Genomic DNA, 15868 nt, shown 5'->3' on the forward strand with positions numbered 1-15868 from the left:
GGAAACTTATAGGCTAGTTCTGCTAGAAAAAGGCGGTTTAGAACAAACCAGTGAGTTAATATCTACATGCAAAGGGGTTTATACTAACTTATATCAGACGGTATTGAGTCACAACTTGGCCATGGAAACTGGCAAAAACAGGTCCAAAGGCTCGCCCAAGAGAGGTTCGATGTAAACCAAAAGGAGAGACTCAGCTTCCAGGTACGAGGAGGGAACGCCATCAGTCGCGATCAAATTCAGAAGATTTTGGGGGTAATTATTTCTATCAAAGATTCCGTGGCAATCGCTATTTCATCGGAACCCTTTACCGCACTAGGATGGGCAGGTGTTATGTTCATTTTCCCTGTAAGTCGGGCTCGACCCGTTGGTTCTCCGGGCGGTTATGTGTGCTAAACTAAATTGATCAGCTCCTGAGCACAATGTTGCAACAAGACAAGGATGCCATAGAAGGGTTTGAATGTATATTGTACCTTCTAGTTTGCTGCAGACTTATAGCCAACAGCTTTTTACAGCCAACTTCTGCAAACTTAGAGTAAGGACATTTTCCTATCGCGCTTTAAATACGTTCTAACTCTTATATCCAGTCCTTCCGAAAGCCACCACAATGCCTTCCTTGCTCTTCAATCGAAGATTATAGAATTTTACTACAGCGTCTACAAGTACCAGATTTCAGTTTTCCTACACTATAATCTCTCTACTCCCGGTAGATGTTGGACAGACTTTAAAACCAAGAATGACTGGAAAGGAACTTCAAGCCAGTTTAAAGCCACAGAGAAACAAATCAGGGGAGATATACAAGTCTTATCATCCTATAAAACTAATATGGTAGATGAGAAGCTTCGGGATTTTCTATCTAAGAGCAAACAGCTCCTAGAGGCATTCAACAGGAGTATAGAGAGCATAAATGTAAAGCCAAACCTCCAGTGATGTCTTTTTATTATGTACTAACTCGCACGTGTTAGTAAATTGAACAAGCTTCACTTCTAGGTCATCTTCCTGTCGCTAATTCTGCAGCGTTTGAATCCTCAGAAGCAGGCCGACAATCCTGCACTCCAGGCACTTAATTGGAGATATTTAACCGCTTACAAAACTGGGTAGAAAACTCTACAAAGCCAATTTTTTGGCTTCGTGGCATGGCTGGCACGGGTAAATCTACTAAGTCGAAGCACCGTTACTGGGGCCACCCTAGTGGGGACCACCCATTTCCCATACAAAATCAACAAAATCACCTATTCATAACTCATCCAAGAAAATAGCTAAAAATATCCAGTCTTTATTTTCTAATCCTTTACTACTATAATAGCCTATATAATCTTTTCCAATCTTTTGTTATGACCATTTCGTGGTAAAATTGTAAGAAGTGTTATTTTTGGTCATTTTTTAGCATTAAAAAGTTTCAAAAATATATGGGAATTTTATATATTTTATTATAAAGGCTTATAACTTCCACCAAAAATTAGCTATACATTTCTTTTTAAGATTAAAAGTTGTATTAAAAAATTCTTTATCCAATTATATGAATATGGGATTTTTACTATATAAATTGGCAAAGTTATAAGCATTAATTATCGTTAGCAGTTATACATATAAATTTGTATGTGTATCTGTTAGTGTATTTATTTATAATCATTTTGCCACAAATATTGACCCAATCTTTTTTTCAAATCGTGTACATAATGGGAACACTTTATTATATTTAAAAATGAAATCCTGATACTTTTACCTATTTTCTTGGATGAGTTATGAATATACGATTTTGTTGATTTTGTATGGGAAATGGGTGGTCCCCACTGGGGTGGCCCCAGTAACGGTGGTTTGACTTATTGCTTAAACAGTTGCTGCATCCTTAAGTAAGAATACCTCCTTTAGCAATGACTCACGGCTACTCAGTAACATATCTCTCGGCGCAACTTTCTTCTTCAAGCAGGACGACAGTAGTAGGAACCATGCGGGGGTGCTATTTACAACCCTTGCACACCAATTAGCCCATAGGCCTCTCGGCCTGGAAAGTGAGATAGCCCATGCTATTAGGCAACATACGAGTCTTAACATAGGTGTGCGAAACATAAAAACACAGTGGGAAGAGTTGATCCTAAAACCCCTGAAAAGAAATTCGGAAGATTCGTCTTCCTACACGCGCCTCGTATTAATCATTGACGCCTTAGATGAGTGCTGACACAAAGAAACAGGGACTATGAAAGCGAACGTTCAAGACATTGCCCATTCGTTAGGACGTGTTAAAGAGCTATCTAAAATCCATGTCCGGGTTCTCATAACTAGTAGGAACGAAACTCACATTTACACGGCCTTTAAATCACTAAAGGGATCGTATGAAGAGCTTGAGCTTCCGAAAGTTATACTTGATGGCCCTCGCGATGATATAACAATTTTTCTCGAGAGCAATCTTTACAGTATTTGGGAAAATAATGGAGTCGGTTCACAATGGCTTAGTCCAGAAGATTTCCGAAAGCTGGTTGAAAAATCTGACGGACTATTTATTTACGCGGCGACTGCTTGAAAACTCCTGGATGTCGTTGATCCAGATATGGCGAACAGGCGATTGCGTAATCTTCTTGAAGGAAACCACAACACGGAGTCTCCAGAGTCCCCAGAGTCCAACTTGGACAAAATATACCGCGCAGTCTTAGATTTTTATACGCGGGACTTGAGCGACGTTGAAAAGCAAGAGGACTTTTTCCTGAAAGAGATTCTACGGTTAATCGTAACGCTATTCAAGCCCCTACCAATCAGTTCACTAGCCGAGTTTACGATATCGAAAAGACCGGTGTCTAGGGTGGAAGAATGCCTACATAGTATACGTTCCATCGTCGACCTCCCAAAGGAGCATAAATCACTAATTAGCCCAGTACATGTCTCATTCTACGAGTTCCTCTTAGATAAACAGAGATGTGGGAGAACGGGCTTTTTTGTCGAGCCATCTACGGTGCATTTCCACTTGTTCGAAAGGTGTCTCGAAATTATGTCGCAACACCTTCATATGGATATGTGTGACTTTCGAAAGCCGGGAATTCTTTCTATCGAAATTTCGTCGAGTTTAATACAGCAGTCCGTCGAACCACATCTGCAATACGCCTGCAAGTACTGGGTTAATCATCTCATACAAATTGAGAAAACTCAGCTACCACAGGATATATTAACCGACGGTGGAAAAATCCATAAATTCTTCCAAAAACACTTTTTGAACTGGCTTGAAACACTCAGTTTGATCAAAGAGGTTGGAAGCGCTGTCCACGCAATTAACCATTTAAAGGTATTAACCAACGTGAGAACCTTAACTCTTCACTTTATATGATAATATTCATAAATACTAATTATTTTAGGCGTCAGGGGGTCAAGAATTATATAATTTCCTTCGGGATGCATACCGCTTCATCCTTTTCAACATACAAATCATTCGAGACGCCCCTCTTTAGGTGTATTATTCCCCAATTTTGTTCAGTCCATCTACTAGCATCGTACGACGTCTATTCCTAAAGCCGCTCATTGAGTGAGTTACAAAACTTCCCATTGTACACAAAACCTGGAGTGGTGAATTGCTGGCTATTGAGCACGACGATGTTGTTATGTCAGTTGCAATCTCCCCGAGCGGCAAAACAATTGTCTCTCAGTCGGGTTATGTGGTCCAGGTTTGGGAGGCTGCTACAGGCACTGAAATTGCCAAGATTGATTCTTTGACAGATGAAAAATATTTTATAAGAGTTTCAATTTCGCCAGATGGCTAAACTATTGCTTTAGGCTTGAAGTCCGGCACAATTCAATTATACGACGTGCAGACGAACGAAAGCATATATCTGTTAGTAGATCCGTTAGGTCATCAGGAATACCCCCCTATTGTGGCTTTTTCTCCATGGCCCGGTACGAAATTGTTAGCTTCCGCATCGTATAACAACATGTGTCGTGTGTGGGATGTATCAACATGAGAAAATGTCTTCACGAATAAGATTGCGGGATCTGATCATATATACGAGGTTGCGATTTTGCCTAATGGTAGCCTAGTGGTAGTAGGGTTTATTGACGACTTCGAAGAAGATATCATACAGGTATGGAATATAAGTACGGGCGAGTCAGTGGCCAAGTTCAATTATTCGAAAACCATCAAATCAATTACATTCTCCGCCGATGGGGTTACGATGGCGTTAGCAACAGAAGACGGGCTGGTTGAATTACGCAATACCAAATCATGGCTTACAACTATCAGTGTATCCCACGAGATGCTCCCAAATTCAGTTGTATTCTCCCCCGACGGGAGCATCCTTTCAATCGGATACGAACCTAGGACAATATACCTTCACAATCCGGTATCTGGAAAGAAAATTCGTAAGATAACCGTTGACCAGCATTTGCGCGATATGGTGTTCTTTCCAGATGGAAAAATATTAGCTATCACATTCGTTACAACTGTCCGGTTATGGGATATTACTATTAAAGATGAGACGAAAGTCTCCAAAGATGGACATGCTAGGGAGCTCACAATTCCTCACGATAGTAATATTGTTATGGCGAGTTCCTACAAAGAAACCACAATATGGGACTTGGAAAAGTTCGAAATCAAACTAGACATCCCACACGATAGATGGATTCCACATTCTCTGAGAGATGTTATTATAGGGCCTACGATCCCGACCTTCCACTTACGTTTCCTAGAAGTGCGCGACTTTTCCTATTCCACAGAATACTGTGATCTTGCGCCTATATTGTCGCCTGACGGTGCATTGGTAGCCTTCCGCCCAGGGAAAGAAGAAAACTATGTCTTTCTGCTCCAGATAAACACGCAGGAAGTACGTGCGAGGATACCGCTAGACCAGAATCAACCATTCATAAAAATATTATTCTCGCCGGACGGTACTCGCATGACAGTACAGGATCCTCAAAATAAGATTACCCTTTGGCATACAGCTAAGGGTGATCTTATACATACTTTACAGACATCCCATGAGATCTGGCCACTTGCAATGGCACTTAATGGAAATATTATTCTTGGAACACGTCCCTCGTATGAAACTTCTATGTTATGGAACCCCATAACAGATCGGACGGCAAACCTCCCTTTTCAACCATACGACATTAATCCGTCTTTCAGTAAAGACAACAAATACTTGGTCAGCGGCTCTGGTTGCCTACCAATCACATCTACCGCTGAAGATTTCGGCTGCCTTTATGTCAGCTATAAATGGGTGCTTCAAGGAGGCGAGAGACTTTTGTGGTTTCCTGAAGCGTATCGTATTTGGAAACGTGAAGTAATAGCAGTACACGGGGGTACAATCGTCCTATGGCTTGAATCTGACTCTGTCAGCTTCATCAAAATTGATCTTGAAAATACCCCTCTAGCGGGGCAGTATAAGAGATCTTCACAGGTTGAGCAGGGGGGCATTAGAGTCACAGAAATAGAGTAGCTTTACGGTACATGTGCTTCCTTTATCCGACTTGCTAGAAAGGGTTAAATGTGGGAAAGGTCGCTTTCATCTATTTAGATACGATATCTCATATGCAGAGACTAATGTACCTATATGAGCTAGGTTTTATACCTTTGAAATTCTGGAAAGTTTACGCTTTCACTATAAGGGTTAGAAGTTTATTGTTTAAATAAAGTTCCCAATTATCATATAAACTGCCTAGGTAAGTAAGTTGTTCAATAAGGTCTACTCATTGTGCTCTAGTTTCTAGCTAGTTGGCCAAGAGGGGAAAATCTCACTCAATTACGATCATTAGGAATATAGAAATAAAATAATTTATAATGCCATTAATGTAAAGGGGAAGTTTAGGGAGAGAAGCATTAGCTATATATACTAAGGGGCTTCAAACAAGATTACTGGGGTATAAATCCAACACTGACAGATTTCTACATAAAATTTTGAAGTCGTATTAACTTGTATCGTGGAGCATATTAATACGCGAGCTTAAATTAAACCCTATACCTAAGAGAAGATGATTTAGACTAATATAGAGAGGGCACGGGTGGCGATAAAGGAAATATTGACATAGAACTTATTCTCATAGAAGTATTGGAAATGATTAATAGACGAAAACTGATTTTAATTTTTAACCAACCCAAGGTCATATAACTCCGATACGCCATGCAATGCACAAAGGATATCGTTCCGAACCTAAAAAGCGATCCTTCTCTTGCGTCCCGTGTACTTGGATGTAGCCTTGACAACTTTTCCTTTTCGTTCCATCTGTTCCTTTTTTTTGATGATCCATGCCTTGCTCCCCTTTTTGATCTCACCCTTACCATTGCGGCTACCATGTCTTGAATCTAACACATCAACGCCCTCCATGCCCTTGATTACCCCAGTAATGTCGCCTCCATTCCCGTCGAGGTTGCCACCACCTACTGTGAGTACCAGGTATACCTTGACGTTCTTGGTCTCTGGGTCATCTTCTAATAAGCCAGCACCAAACCCGGCCCTTACCGCCGCGCTCGTGATCATCTTTTTCTGCTCGTCGTTCTTTGGGTAGAATTGACACACAGCTCGCCCACCTCTCTTCAAGCTTGCGTATAGACCATTGAAGAACCTCGACAAGCGCCCTGCAGGCGATACATCGCTGCTTTCGGCATTACATAGCCATTGTATCGCACTGATACTGATAGCTGCGTCGAACGTGCCGGCTCGGAAGGGAACCCCTTGCCCTATATCGGCTAGTAGTAGATCACCTTCCACATCCCGCTGTAACGCGACATCTAACATAGAGGCAGACACATCCATGCCTACCCACACGTGTGGGCCGCCTTCTTCGGGGGGTATTGAGGAGAGGATCTCGCCCGATAGACCGCTTCCGCAGCCGACATCGAGGATAAAAGAGGGCGAGGGTAGATCGAGGAGCTCAAGAGCTCGATGTGTCATAGATGCCTGAATGTTCTGTATTCGGGAAGACGTTGTGTATTTGCGTGCTTCGGAATCATTGTAGTGGACGTCGGCGGACCTTGATAATCGGGTCAGAGTGACGATATTCTTCTTTGGTGGGGGAGGGGCTGTTTTACGTACAGTGTGTCCTCTGGCCGCGACATGTTGGTCTTGGTTTATTGTAATAATTGAACCCAAATTAGTACCATATGCAGAGAAGAATTGAAATTTAGCGATTGGGTTATGTTGGTTCGGAATTCGGTATCGCGCTACTTTGAGGTATCTAATAAGGTACCTAAGCTAAGATAGGTAGGAATAGGATATTGGTAATGAGTCGCATTTTGTCAATTGCTTGTGATGCGCCGACGTCGAACTTTTCTGTGGGGCAGACTTTTATTCTTATCGTTATCCATTATCTTTAACCTAATCAGATGTCTTAGGTACCTATGTAGGTATCTAGGTACCTAAGTTAGGTACCTATGTAAATAAGGAAAATCAAATTGCCGCTTCCGCCATCAAAGTGTGGAAGGCCACGCTTTCAATTCTTCAGCTCAAGCTTTAGTCGCGTCGGTTCGCCCGGGCCAATCCCATAAAGGCCAAGATATATTATGTAGCCTTTCTCAATGTCATCATGTTTGTCCTTACCTAAGAGGTAGTATCCAACTTCCTTTCCCTCTTTACCAGATAGTTATACTATGATACTCTCATCATATCATAATTGCTACTACGAACAATGTGGATTCTACCTCTCGTTGGGTATCTCGGCTCCATCGTGGGCTTTTGCTTTTTGACATTGGCCATAGGTATGCTCTTGGCATCATATTCTTCATCACAAAGATATATCCATATCCATATATCCTAGTCTAACTTCCCAATATATGTTATCTGATTTTTAACATAAGACTTTTCTCTATAGCTTCCGGTCTTTACTACCTCTCTGAATTAGTCGAGGAACATACCGTCATCGCAAAACGACTTCTAACTAAACTCATCTACTCTATCATCGGACTTCAGCTCATACTCTGGCTTATCGATGGATTCCCTTTGGGGTTGAGCCTAATGGGGATTGTATCGCATGTTATATACCTCGGAAATATGCGACGCTTCCCATTCGTCAAGTTGACGGACCCTTTGTTCATTGCCTCGTGTGGTATGTTAATATTCCTGTCTTTCCATTCGGGGTCAGGTCGGTTAGATCCAGGGGTCACTAACTATGCGGCAGTGCTGGTACTGGTCAATCATTACTTTTGGTTCCAACATTTCTCTGAGGCGCAGCAACGGTCATACTCGCGCCTATCGTCTATGTACGACCACCCGGATGTACCAAGTTTCACCGAGATCGCCTCGTACTTTGGCTTGTGCGTATGGCTCATCCCGTTCGCCTTATTTGTTAGTCTGTCCGCCAGCGATAACGTTTTGCCCACAATCGGTACCGAACAACCCTCGCGTGACGTTGATGGAAAGAGTAAGCGACAAGGCATGGTAAAAGTTATTGTTGATAACGTGCTATCGGCTATCGGAGAAGTTACCCGTTTAGCAGGATGGAAGAAGCCAGAGGACCGCTTCTAAGACCACAGTAGGGTTAAGAATCAAGTAGGTAATAATATGTACGTAAATTCATGATCCGTCGAAAAAGCAGTAATGGTAAGTCATCTATCAGTACCCGCACCTATTTATTGGAAGCTAACCATATTAAAGCATCTCCAACCACAAATATGTATGCATCAAATATAGGCATCTCTACCTTCTCCAATTGAAGGTGTAGACGTGTCTCTAGTCCGACCTGTCTTGAGACAGTATGCTCTAAGACCCGAGGGAGATCGATCAACTAGTAAGTTAACGCTTATTTCTTTGATAATATGAGGAAAATATTTTCATGATGACATCTCCAATTTATTATGCTAGATTGTATTTGAGTCGCTCGACCTTGATGTGAACGATTGGGTTTACCTGAACAAAATATTTCTAATCATATTTCTGAAACATCAGTATTTTTGTATTTGGTTGCTAACTTAAATTTCAGGTATATTAGGCCTCGTGATATATAAATGTTCCAAGTCGAGGATCAGCCAATGCACCGTCACTGTTTGTAACATACATACGAGGATATCGTTGATGTGAGGTTATTGGGTATGACAGCAGACCATCGTTGTCTGCGTTCCATAATCCTCGGCCCATAGGCTACAACATTGAACTGTTCACCGAATAAGGAGTGCATATTCAAGTATACCGATAAAGCCAATGCCTAATGCCAACAAAGATGATGGTATTACCCGCAGACACGACCGTATTCAAGATACTGAATATTTCAAGGAGGGTATTGTTTATAGACATATTCAATATTACTATAAGGCGTGGAAATCCAACAGTATTAGGGAAAATGTGATAAAAAAAAAGTCTACAACACAGGTGAATGTTTCTATCGAAAAACTGGCCTATGAGAAGAGTCTTTATTTGTTTGCCTATTGTAACCCCAATATGCCGCTCGCGTTGACCACCATACACCCTGCCTACTTTGGTCTAATCTATGTACCCAGAGCAGATCTATCTCCCTATTTATCATTAGCCTGAACGGACGGGTTATACAGGTTGAGGCTGAGCAAGATGGAAGAAATCTCCATCAACATTCTTCATGTTTCAAATCTGCTATATGTGTGTAATACAACAGATCTGAGCTGGGTTATTTTTTGCGAACCAATCGAGTAAATGGCGCTGGACAGCAAGGATTGATCGGCAATGCTCAGCCATTGGCTCTCTACATTTTTACCAAGAGCGGTAAGTAGGATGATCGGTAATTGGGCTAAGTTCTGCATCGTATATAGCGGGATCCCCCATGTTCCCACGAGTTGTTGTTCCCAGCCCCAATAAAAAGAATCCTGCTGCCTGGGATTTCAGAATACGAAGTCACCTAACCTTGACTTGCTCATGCTGGGATATACTCCTAAATATTGCAAAATCAGAGCAAAGCAATGTCAACTCCATATATTTACGCTCTCTCATTCGCTCCGCGCCAGAATGTGTTGAATAATAGGAGTAATTGGCTTCTCGAATGCGTGAAAGAATGTCATGTAAGCAGGGAGTTCAACGAGGCTCATTCGACTATTCAGTATGCAACACCGTAGCATGCAATCTTTGATCTGTAACTACAAATGATGCCGCAGAAATGCCGTGTAATGATAAACACTCGAATGGTATACTGCTGTGGGGGCTTGGCCAATGCCAATTTTAATTCGGAGCTGAGCCGTATCATATATGATTTATATCTGCCCCCGATTTGAATACTTAATAATAATCGACAACTTGGTCAGTTATTCTATGGTGTAAACCTACTCAATGACACGTATGGCATAGCTTCTATTACCAGTTGTTGTCAGCTCTGTTGAAGATGAATCTACAATCGCTAGGGCGCCAGACGTGGGCGTTGACGAGGAAGAACCTCCTCATAACCGTTCTTCGAAAGTGGCGCTCGACCTTCTTCCGATCTCTCCTCTTCCCGATACTTGTTCTGGTCCTCTTACTTGAAGTTCAGAATTTCTCCAAGGATACTAACAGATATGGAATCGCCAATCCCCGTTCGGTCAGCAGCCTTGCCGATAGCATGGCGAGTAATTCGAAATCGCTTGTCTTAGTTCAAGAGCCTGGTCTTGGGTCCGACTTTCAGGCTGTTCTTGAGAAGATTACAGACCCCCTTGATTCTAATAGACTTGTTCATCTCGATGACTCCAACAAGGTCGATGCCACTTGCCCGGTAGATTATCACGGGAACTCGCCATGCCATGCGGTAGTAATCTTCAAGGACTCGCCTCTCAGCGGGCATATTAACGCAACATGGAACTATACTATCAGAACAGACCCCAGCCTCAACTACTGGTCTTTCAACGTCTTCGACACGGACAGCGCTGTCGATAAGGTCTACCTACCTTTACAACTAGCAATCGAAAACGCGATGCTTAACTTAACTGAAAGCCCAGACTTCATGCCTTATACTTATCAAACACAAGAGGAAGTGGATGAGCAGTCGAGAAGGGGCTTTATCATTTTGGCGTTGTATCTTTTGTCTTTCGTCTACTACATCACCTTTATCCCAGTTGGCCATCACGTTGCGGGTATGATAGCGTCCGAGAGGGAATCCGGGATGTCAGACCTAATCGACGCAATGGGCGGAGGAGTTGCTTGGCCGAGGGTTCTGAGCTATGTTTTCACATTTGATATTCTATATCTGCCTCTATGGATCATCATGGGAGCTTGTAAGTGACCTTCCGTCGGGTAATTTTAAACGTCGTCTCTAACGTTAGTTAGTATACTGGGCCCTCCTTGTCCCTACCCAAAACGCGGCTGTTACGATATTCTGGCAGATATTCACGGGATGGGCAATTACAAGTGCGTCTGTGTTTGGGGCTGCCTTTTTCAAGAGATCTGCTTTTGCCAGTGTTTGGGTTTCGTTGATCCCCTGGCTGCTAGCTATCTGCTCTGCCTTCTCGGAAAACCTAGCAAGACCAGCTCCTCTTAGCCAGGTCGTTGCGTTGTCTTTCTTCTTTCCTAGCATGAACTACATCTACTTCTTCAACTTCATTGCCAAGGCCGAAATTGCTGGAATCCGCCTCAACATGCAGCAACCAATACCAGACTCGAGCTTAGACACGGGACTGGTTACCGGTCAGGGGCACGGGATCAATTGGGTCAGTCTCACCGGCCCTTATTTCCTCTGGATTATCTTGGTTGTCCAAATCATTGGTTACGCATTGTTAGCCGTTCTGGTTGAGACGCTTCTACACGGGAACAATAACCGTCGTCGAACATTCCATGACGGTCCAGAAGCAGTCAATTCCCATGTCGCTATCGAGACTATCGACTTGGAGAAACAGTATCGGCCATCGTGGTTCAAGAAATTCTTCTGTTGTGCCCGCACTCCGAAAACGAAAGCCGTCGATGGGTTGAACCTTGTCAGTCAGAAACGCCAAATCCTTTGCCTATTAGGTCCTAATGGTTCTGGGAAAACATCAACCCTCGACATGCTAGCTGGATTTCAAGTGCCTACTGGAGGTCAAGTAAACATCAATGCTTCGCCGTCGCAATTGGGTAAGTTACATTATACAATTGGAGCCTGGGTCCTTTTACTAATTTATACAGGTATTTGTCCACAGCGTAATGTATTGTGGGATAACTTGACTGTCTACGAGCATCTGGTCATTTGGAATACTCTTAAAGGCAATACCGAAGATACAGCGGCCCTCGAAAAACTAATTGAAAAATGTGACCTTGCGCTCAAGAAGAACAGCTTTGCGAGAAACTTGAGCGGTGGTATGAAGCGAAAACTCCAACTGGCTTGTATGCTTGTCGGTGGCTCCTCCGTCTGTTTAATGGACGAAGTTACTTCCGGTCTTGACCCCCTATCTCGTCGTGCCATTTGGAATGTGGTTCTTAGCGAGAGATCCCAGAGAACTATGGTGCTAACTACACATTTCCTTGACGAATGCGAGGTTTTATCAGACCATATAGTAATCATCACACTGGGGAAACTCAAGTGCCAAGGAACACCGACTGAACTGAAGAACCAATATGGCGGAGGCTATCGTGTCCACATCCCCAGGACCGAAGACATATCGAGCATATCATACCCAGTGACACAACAACACGATAGGTATATTTGCAGGACGCCGGACTCGACTTCCGCTGCGGGACTCCTAGCCTCCCTAAAGAACTCAAGTGATTCAGAGTTATATATCACCGGTCCCACTATCGAAGATGTATTCCTAAAGGTCTCCGAGGAGCCCCATACCCTCATCGGTGAGACACCGGAGGAGATTTCAATCGCAGACTCTCAGTCAAGCAGGGTGAAAAGCCCATACGTCGAACCACCTCTATGGGTTACCTACTCACAGCAATTCTGGGCTCTCTTCCTAAAGAGGATGCAGATCCTGCGCTCAAACTGGTGGGCTTACCTCTTCGCCCTGGCCATTCCTATCATCGCGACCTATGCCATCGGGACTTTCCTCGAGGACTATGAGATTCCCGACTGCAATCGCCTAATTTCATTTTCACCATATGATAGCCGTATGAGTTACACATATACAAGTTCATTAGCACTCGGGCCTCCATCCGTAAACAGTACAGTCGAAGATATAATTAATGCTACGAGTAGGTATCGCTACAGCGGCTATGGCGGTGGGCCCTACCTCCTAGATAGCCGGAACGACCTCGAGGACTTCGTTCGTACCAACACCGTGAATATCTCGTATGGCGGCGCGGCATGGATGGGTAATAACACCAAGCCACTTGTCGCCTACTCTGCAACGTCTGGATCTTCGGGCGCTTCTGGCCTATTGAACCTCGTTAACCAGGTCCGCAGTGGAGGACGCGTAGCAGGTTACCTGTCTACTCTTCGCTCCTATCACCAGGCCGAGGGAGGACAGAGCATGTTCTACGTCACCATATTCTGTCTACTCCAGGCGCTCTACCCAGCTTTCTTCTCTCTTTACCCGACCTACGAGCGCAGATCTCAAGTACGAGGACTTCAGTATTCGAATGGTGTCCGACCGTTCCCTCTGTTATTTTCGTATTGGATGTTCGATTTCGTGTTTGTCCTAGTGATCACCGCAGCTTGCACTGCCTTGATCGCTCCTATCGCTCCATGGTTCGGTATAGGTTACATCTGGTTCATACAAGTGCTTTACGGGCTTGCAGCTATCCTTTTCGCGTACCTGATTTCTCTCATGTCCCGCTCGCAGCCAGCAGCGTTTGCCTACTCAATCTTATTCATGGCGATCATGTATGCCATCTCGATCGTTGCACTGTTGGTAAGGTACCCCTTTTTAATCCTAATGTCGAAGTTGGATTTGTGCTAACCCTAGATCAAGGTTATCCAAATGACAGACGGTGCCAACCAAATGGCCAACGACGGAACCGCCTACGGACTTGGTCTTATCTTCCCTATCCAGAATCTTATGCGAGGTATGGCTGTAAGTTTAAACATGTACATCGTCCGTTGCCGAGGCCAGGACATGGTCACAGACCCGGGATCCTTCTACGCTTTTGGTGGACCCATCATGCTACTCATCCTGCAAATCTTTGGCCTTTTCAGCTTGCTCTTGTGGCTTGAAGGCGGTAGCTTCGCGTGGATCTCAAAGCCTAAGCCCCTGCCACCAGTCATCGACGACGCAGAGAAAAGCAGTTCCTCGTCAGGACGGCCGGATGTTGACGCCGAGACAGCTCGTGTGGCTGCATCGGAGATGGATCTCCTCCGTGCACTTCACGTATCCAAGAAGTTTGGACCTAATGTTGCGGTTGACGACGTGTCGCTCGGTCTCCAGGAAGGCGAGATCCTCGCTCTTCTAGGTCCCAACGGTGCTGGAAAGACTACTATGATTAACATGATCCGTGGTGATTCAACACCAAGTAGTGGTCGGATTTACCTAGAGGGTGTTGACGTGCTTAAGAACAAGCGACTAGCTCAGAAACACCTTGGTGGTAAGCTACCCCTATTCCATTTCCCTTATCTTTCTACCAGTACTAATAATATGAATATTATAGTATGTCCTCAATTCGACGCCCTAGATCTACTCACAGTCCGTGAACACCTAACATTCTACGCGCGATGCAAAGGCGTCGAAGACATAAAAGGTGCCGTATCCTACGTGATGGCCCGCGTGGGCATTACAGCACACGCAAGCAAGATGGCGGCCAAGCTCTCAGGTGGCAACAAGCGCAAATTAAGCCTTGCTATCGCATTACTCGGCGACCCACCAGTACTTCTCCTCGACGAGCCCAGCTCGGCCATGGATGCGGCGTCGAAGCGCGTGCTATGGCGCACGCTGGCCGCCGTGGCGCCCGGTCGCTCTGTCTTATTAACTACACACTCGATGGAAGAGGCTGATGCGCTCGCCACGCGTGCGGCAATTGTAGCGCGTCGTGTCCTTGCCGTTGGTACGACGGAGGCACTGCGTAAGACACACAGTAATGAGTACCACGTACACCTGATCCTGCGCAGTGCCCCGCTGTCGACGGCGGAGGAGATGCGAGGCGTAGAGGAGTGGGTGCGCAGCACGTTTGGGAACGCGCTGCGCTTTGAGGGAGAGAGCCTTGGCGGACAGGTTAGGTTCGTGGTCCCGGCTGATAGCAGAGTTCCTGAGTCAGCGAGTGCTTCGCCCACCAGCGATGCGATTGGGCCTACGGGAGGGCGGCACGCAACGCGCAGCTTTACAAGATATCTGATTGAGACATTAGAGACGCGCAAGGAGGAGCTCGGTATTGATTGTTATTCTATCTCTGCTGCGACGATGGAGTCGGTGTTTATGAAGGTGGTTAAAGAGAGCGACGCTACTGAGGATGAAGGACGACAGCAAAAGCGCTGGTGGCGGTGGTAGAAATTAGGGACTGGTTGCGAATAAGAGACGGCTCGAAGAAAACCCGAGGAATGGGATATAGGATGTAATAGCATATTTCTTTATTGTCTGCTTTGTAAATACCCTATTCGTAATGGAGGACATATAAATGTCTAAGACGTTTAAACGTGATCGATACAATTATTAAATTTTCACTTTGGAGGAGAGAGAATCCATATGACTTAGGAAATACTTAGATTTATATTTCTCTCTTTACTCTTTCTATTATTCATGTATTGAAGGATCGATCACTAAACGATGAATGCCTGATAAATGTCAACTTTGCTGTACCGGGAGCTTCGTATATTATGATAAAAGGTATGAACAAGACTGTAGTTGAAGTATAAGTAAACCCGCATATCCACTGTTATAGGAGGAGAACATAAATAGCTACGGTCATGTTCATTAAGCCATTTCTCCTTAATCTCAGTACATTCATTACCCAACGTATAAGTAACTTGGTCAATAGGCGATTTTTCTTCTAATATTTTAGAGGGGGGTGGAGAAATCCTAAAGTGATATTTCAAAATCTATTATTAAATTTTCTCCGTCCATAAGAATTATCGTCTATGAGAGGTATATTATCACTTGACGACTTTGCTCTTTCTCGGTTGGCAATCA

General features: G+C 44.2%; 4 protein-coding genes across 5 annotated transcripts; 3 read left to right on the top strand and 1 right to left on the bottom strand.

Moving 5' to 3' along the window:
• Positions 1–2545: 2545 nt before the first annotated feature.
• Positions 2546–3434, top strand: GL218_09446 (Vegetative incompatibility protein HET-E-1; the record flags this gene model as incomplete). Its single annotated transcript, XM_033586281.1, has 2 exons — positions 2546–3271; positions 3342–3434. 2 exons carry the CDS (start codon positions 2546–2548, stop codon positions 3432–3434), a joined length of 819 nt encoding a protein of 272 aa, XP_033437674.1.
• A 2691-nt stretch (positions 3435–6125) lies between these two features.
• Positions 6126–7030, bottom strand: GL218_09447 (18S rRNA (guanine(1575)-N(7))-methyltransferase; the record flags this gene model as incomplete). Its single annotated transcript, XM_033586282.1, has 2 exons — positions 6126–6945; positions 7008–7030. 2 exons carry the CDS (start codon positions 7028–7030, stop codon positions 6126–6128), a joined length of 843 nt encoding a protein of 280 aa, XP_033437700.1.
• A 569-nt stretch (positions 7031–7599) lies between these two features.
• On the top strand, positions 7600–8435 carry GL218_09448 (Protein SVP26; the record flags this gene model as incomplete). 2 transcript variants are annotated; one of them, XM_033586284.1, is made up of 3 exons in its annotated part: positions 7600–7669; positions 7783–8016; positions 8089–8435. In XM_033586284.1, 3 exons carry the CDS (start codon positions 7600–7602, stop codon positions 8433–8435), a joined length of 651 nt encoding a protein of 216 aa, XP_033437686.1. The 2 variants fall into 2 exon arrangements, with proteins under 2 accessions (XP_033437686.1, XP_033437687.1); XM_033586283.1 differs by having other exon boundaries at positions 7783–8435.
• A 1816-nt stretch (positions 8436–10251) lies between these two features.
• On the top strand, positions 10252–15229 carry GL218_09449 (ATP-binding cassette sub-family A member 3; the record flags this gene model as incomplete). Its single annotated transcript, XM_033586285.1, has 4 exons — positions 10252–11113; positions 11166–11945; positions 11997–13663; positions 13724–15229. The coding sequence occupies 4 exons, from the start codon at positions 10252–10254 to the stop codon at positions 15227–15229; spliced, it is 4815 nt and encodes a 1604-aa protein (XP_033437703.1).
• Positions 15230–15868: the final 639 nt, after the last annotated feature.

Source organism: Daldinia childiae, assembly GCF_008694065.1.
Source record: "Daldinia childiae strain JS-1345 chromosome Unknown Scaffold22, whole genome shotgun sequence".
Taxonomy (NCBI): Eukaryota; Fungi; Ascomycota; class Sordariomycetes; order Xylariales; family Hypoxylaceae; genus Daldinia; species Daldinia childiae.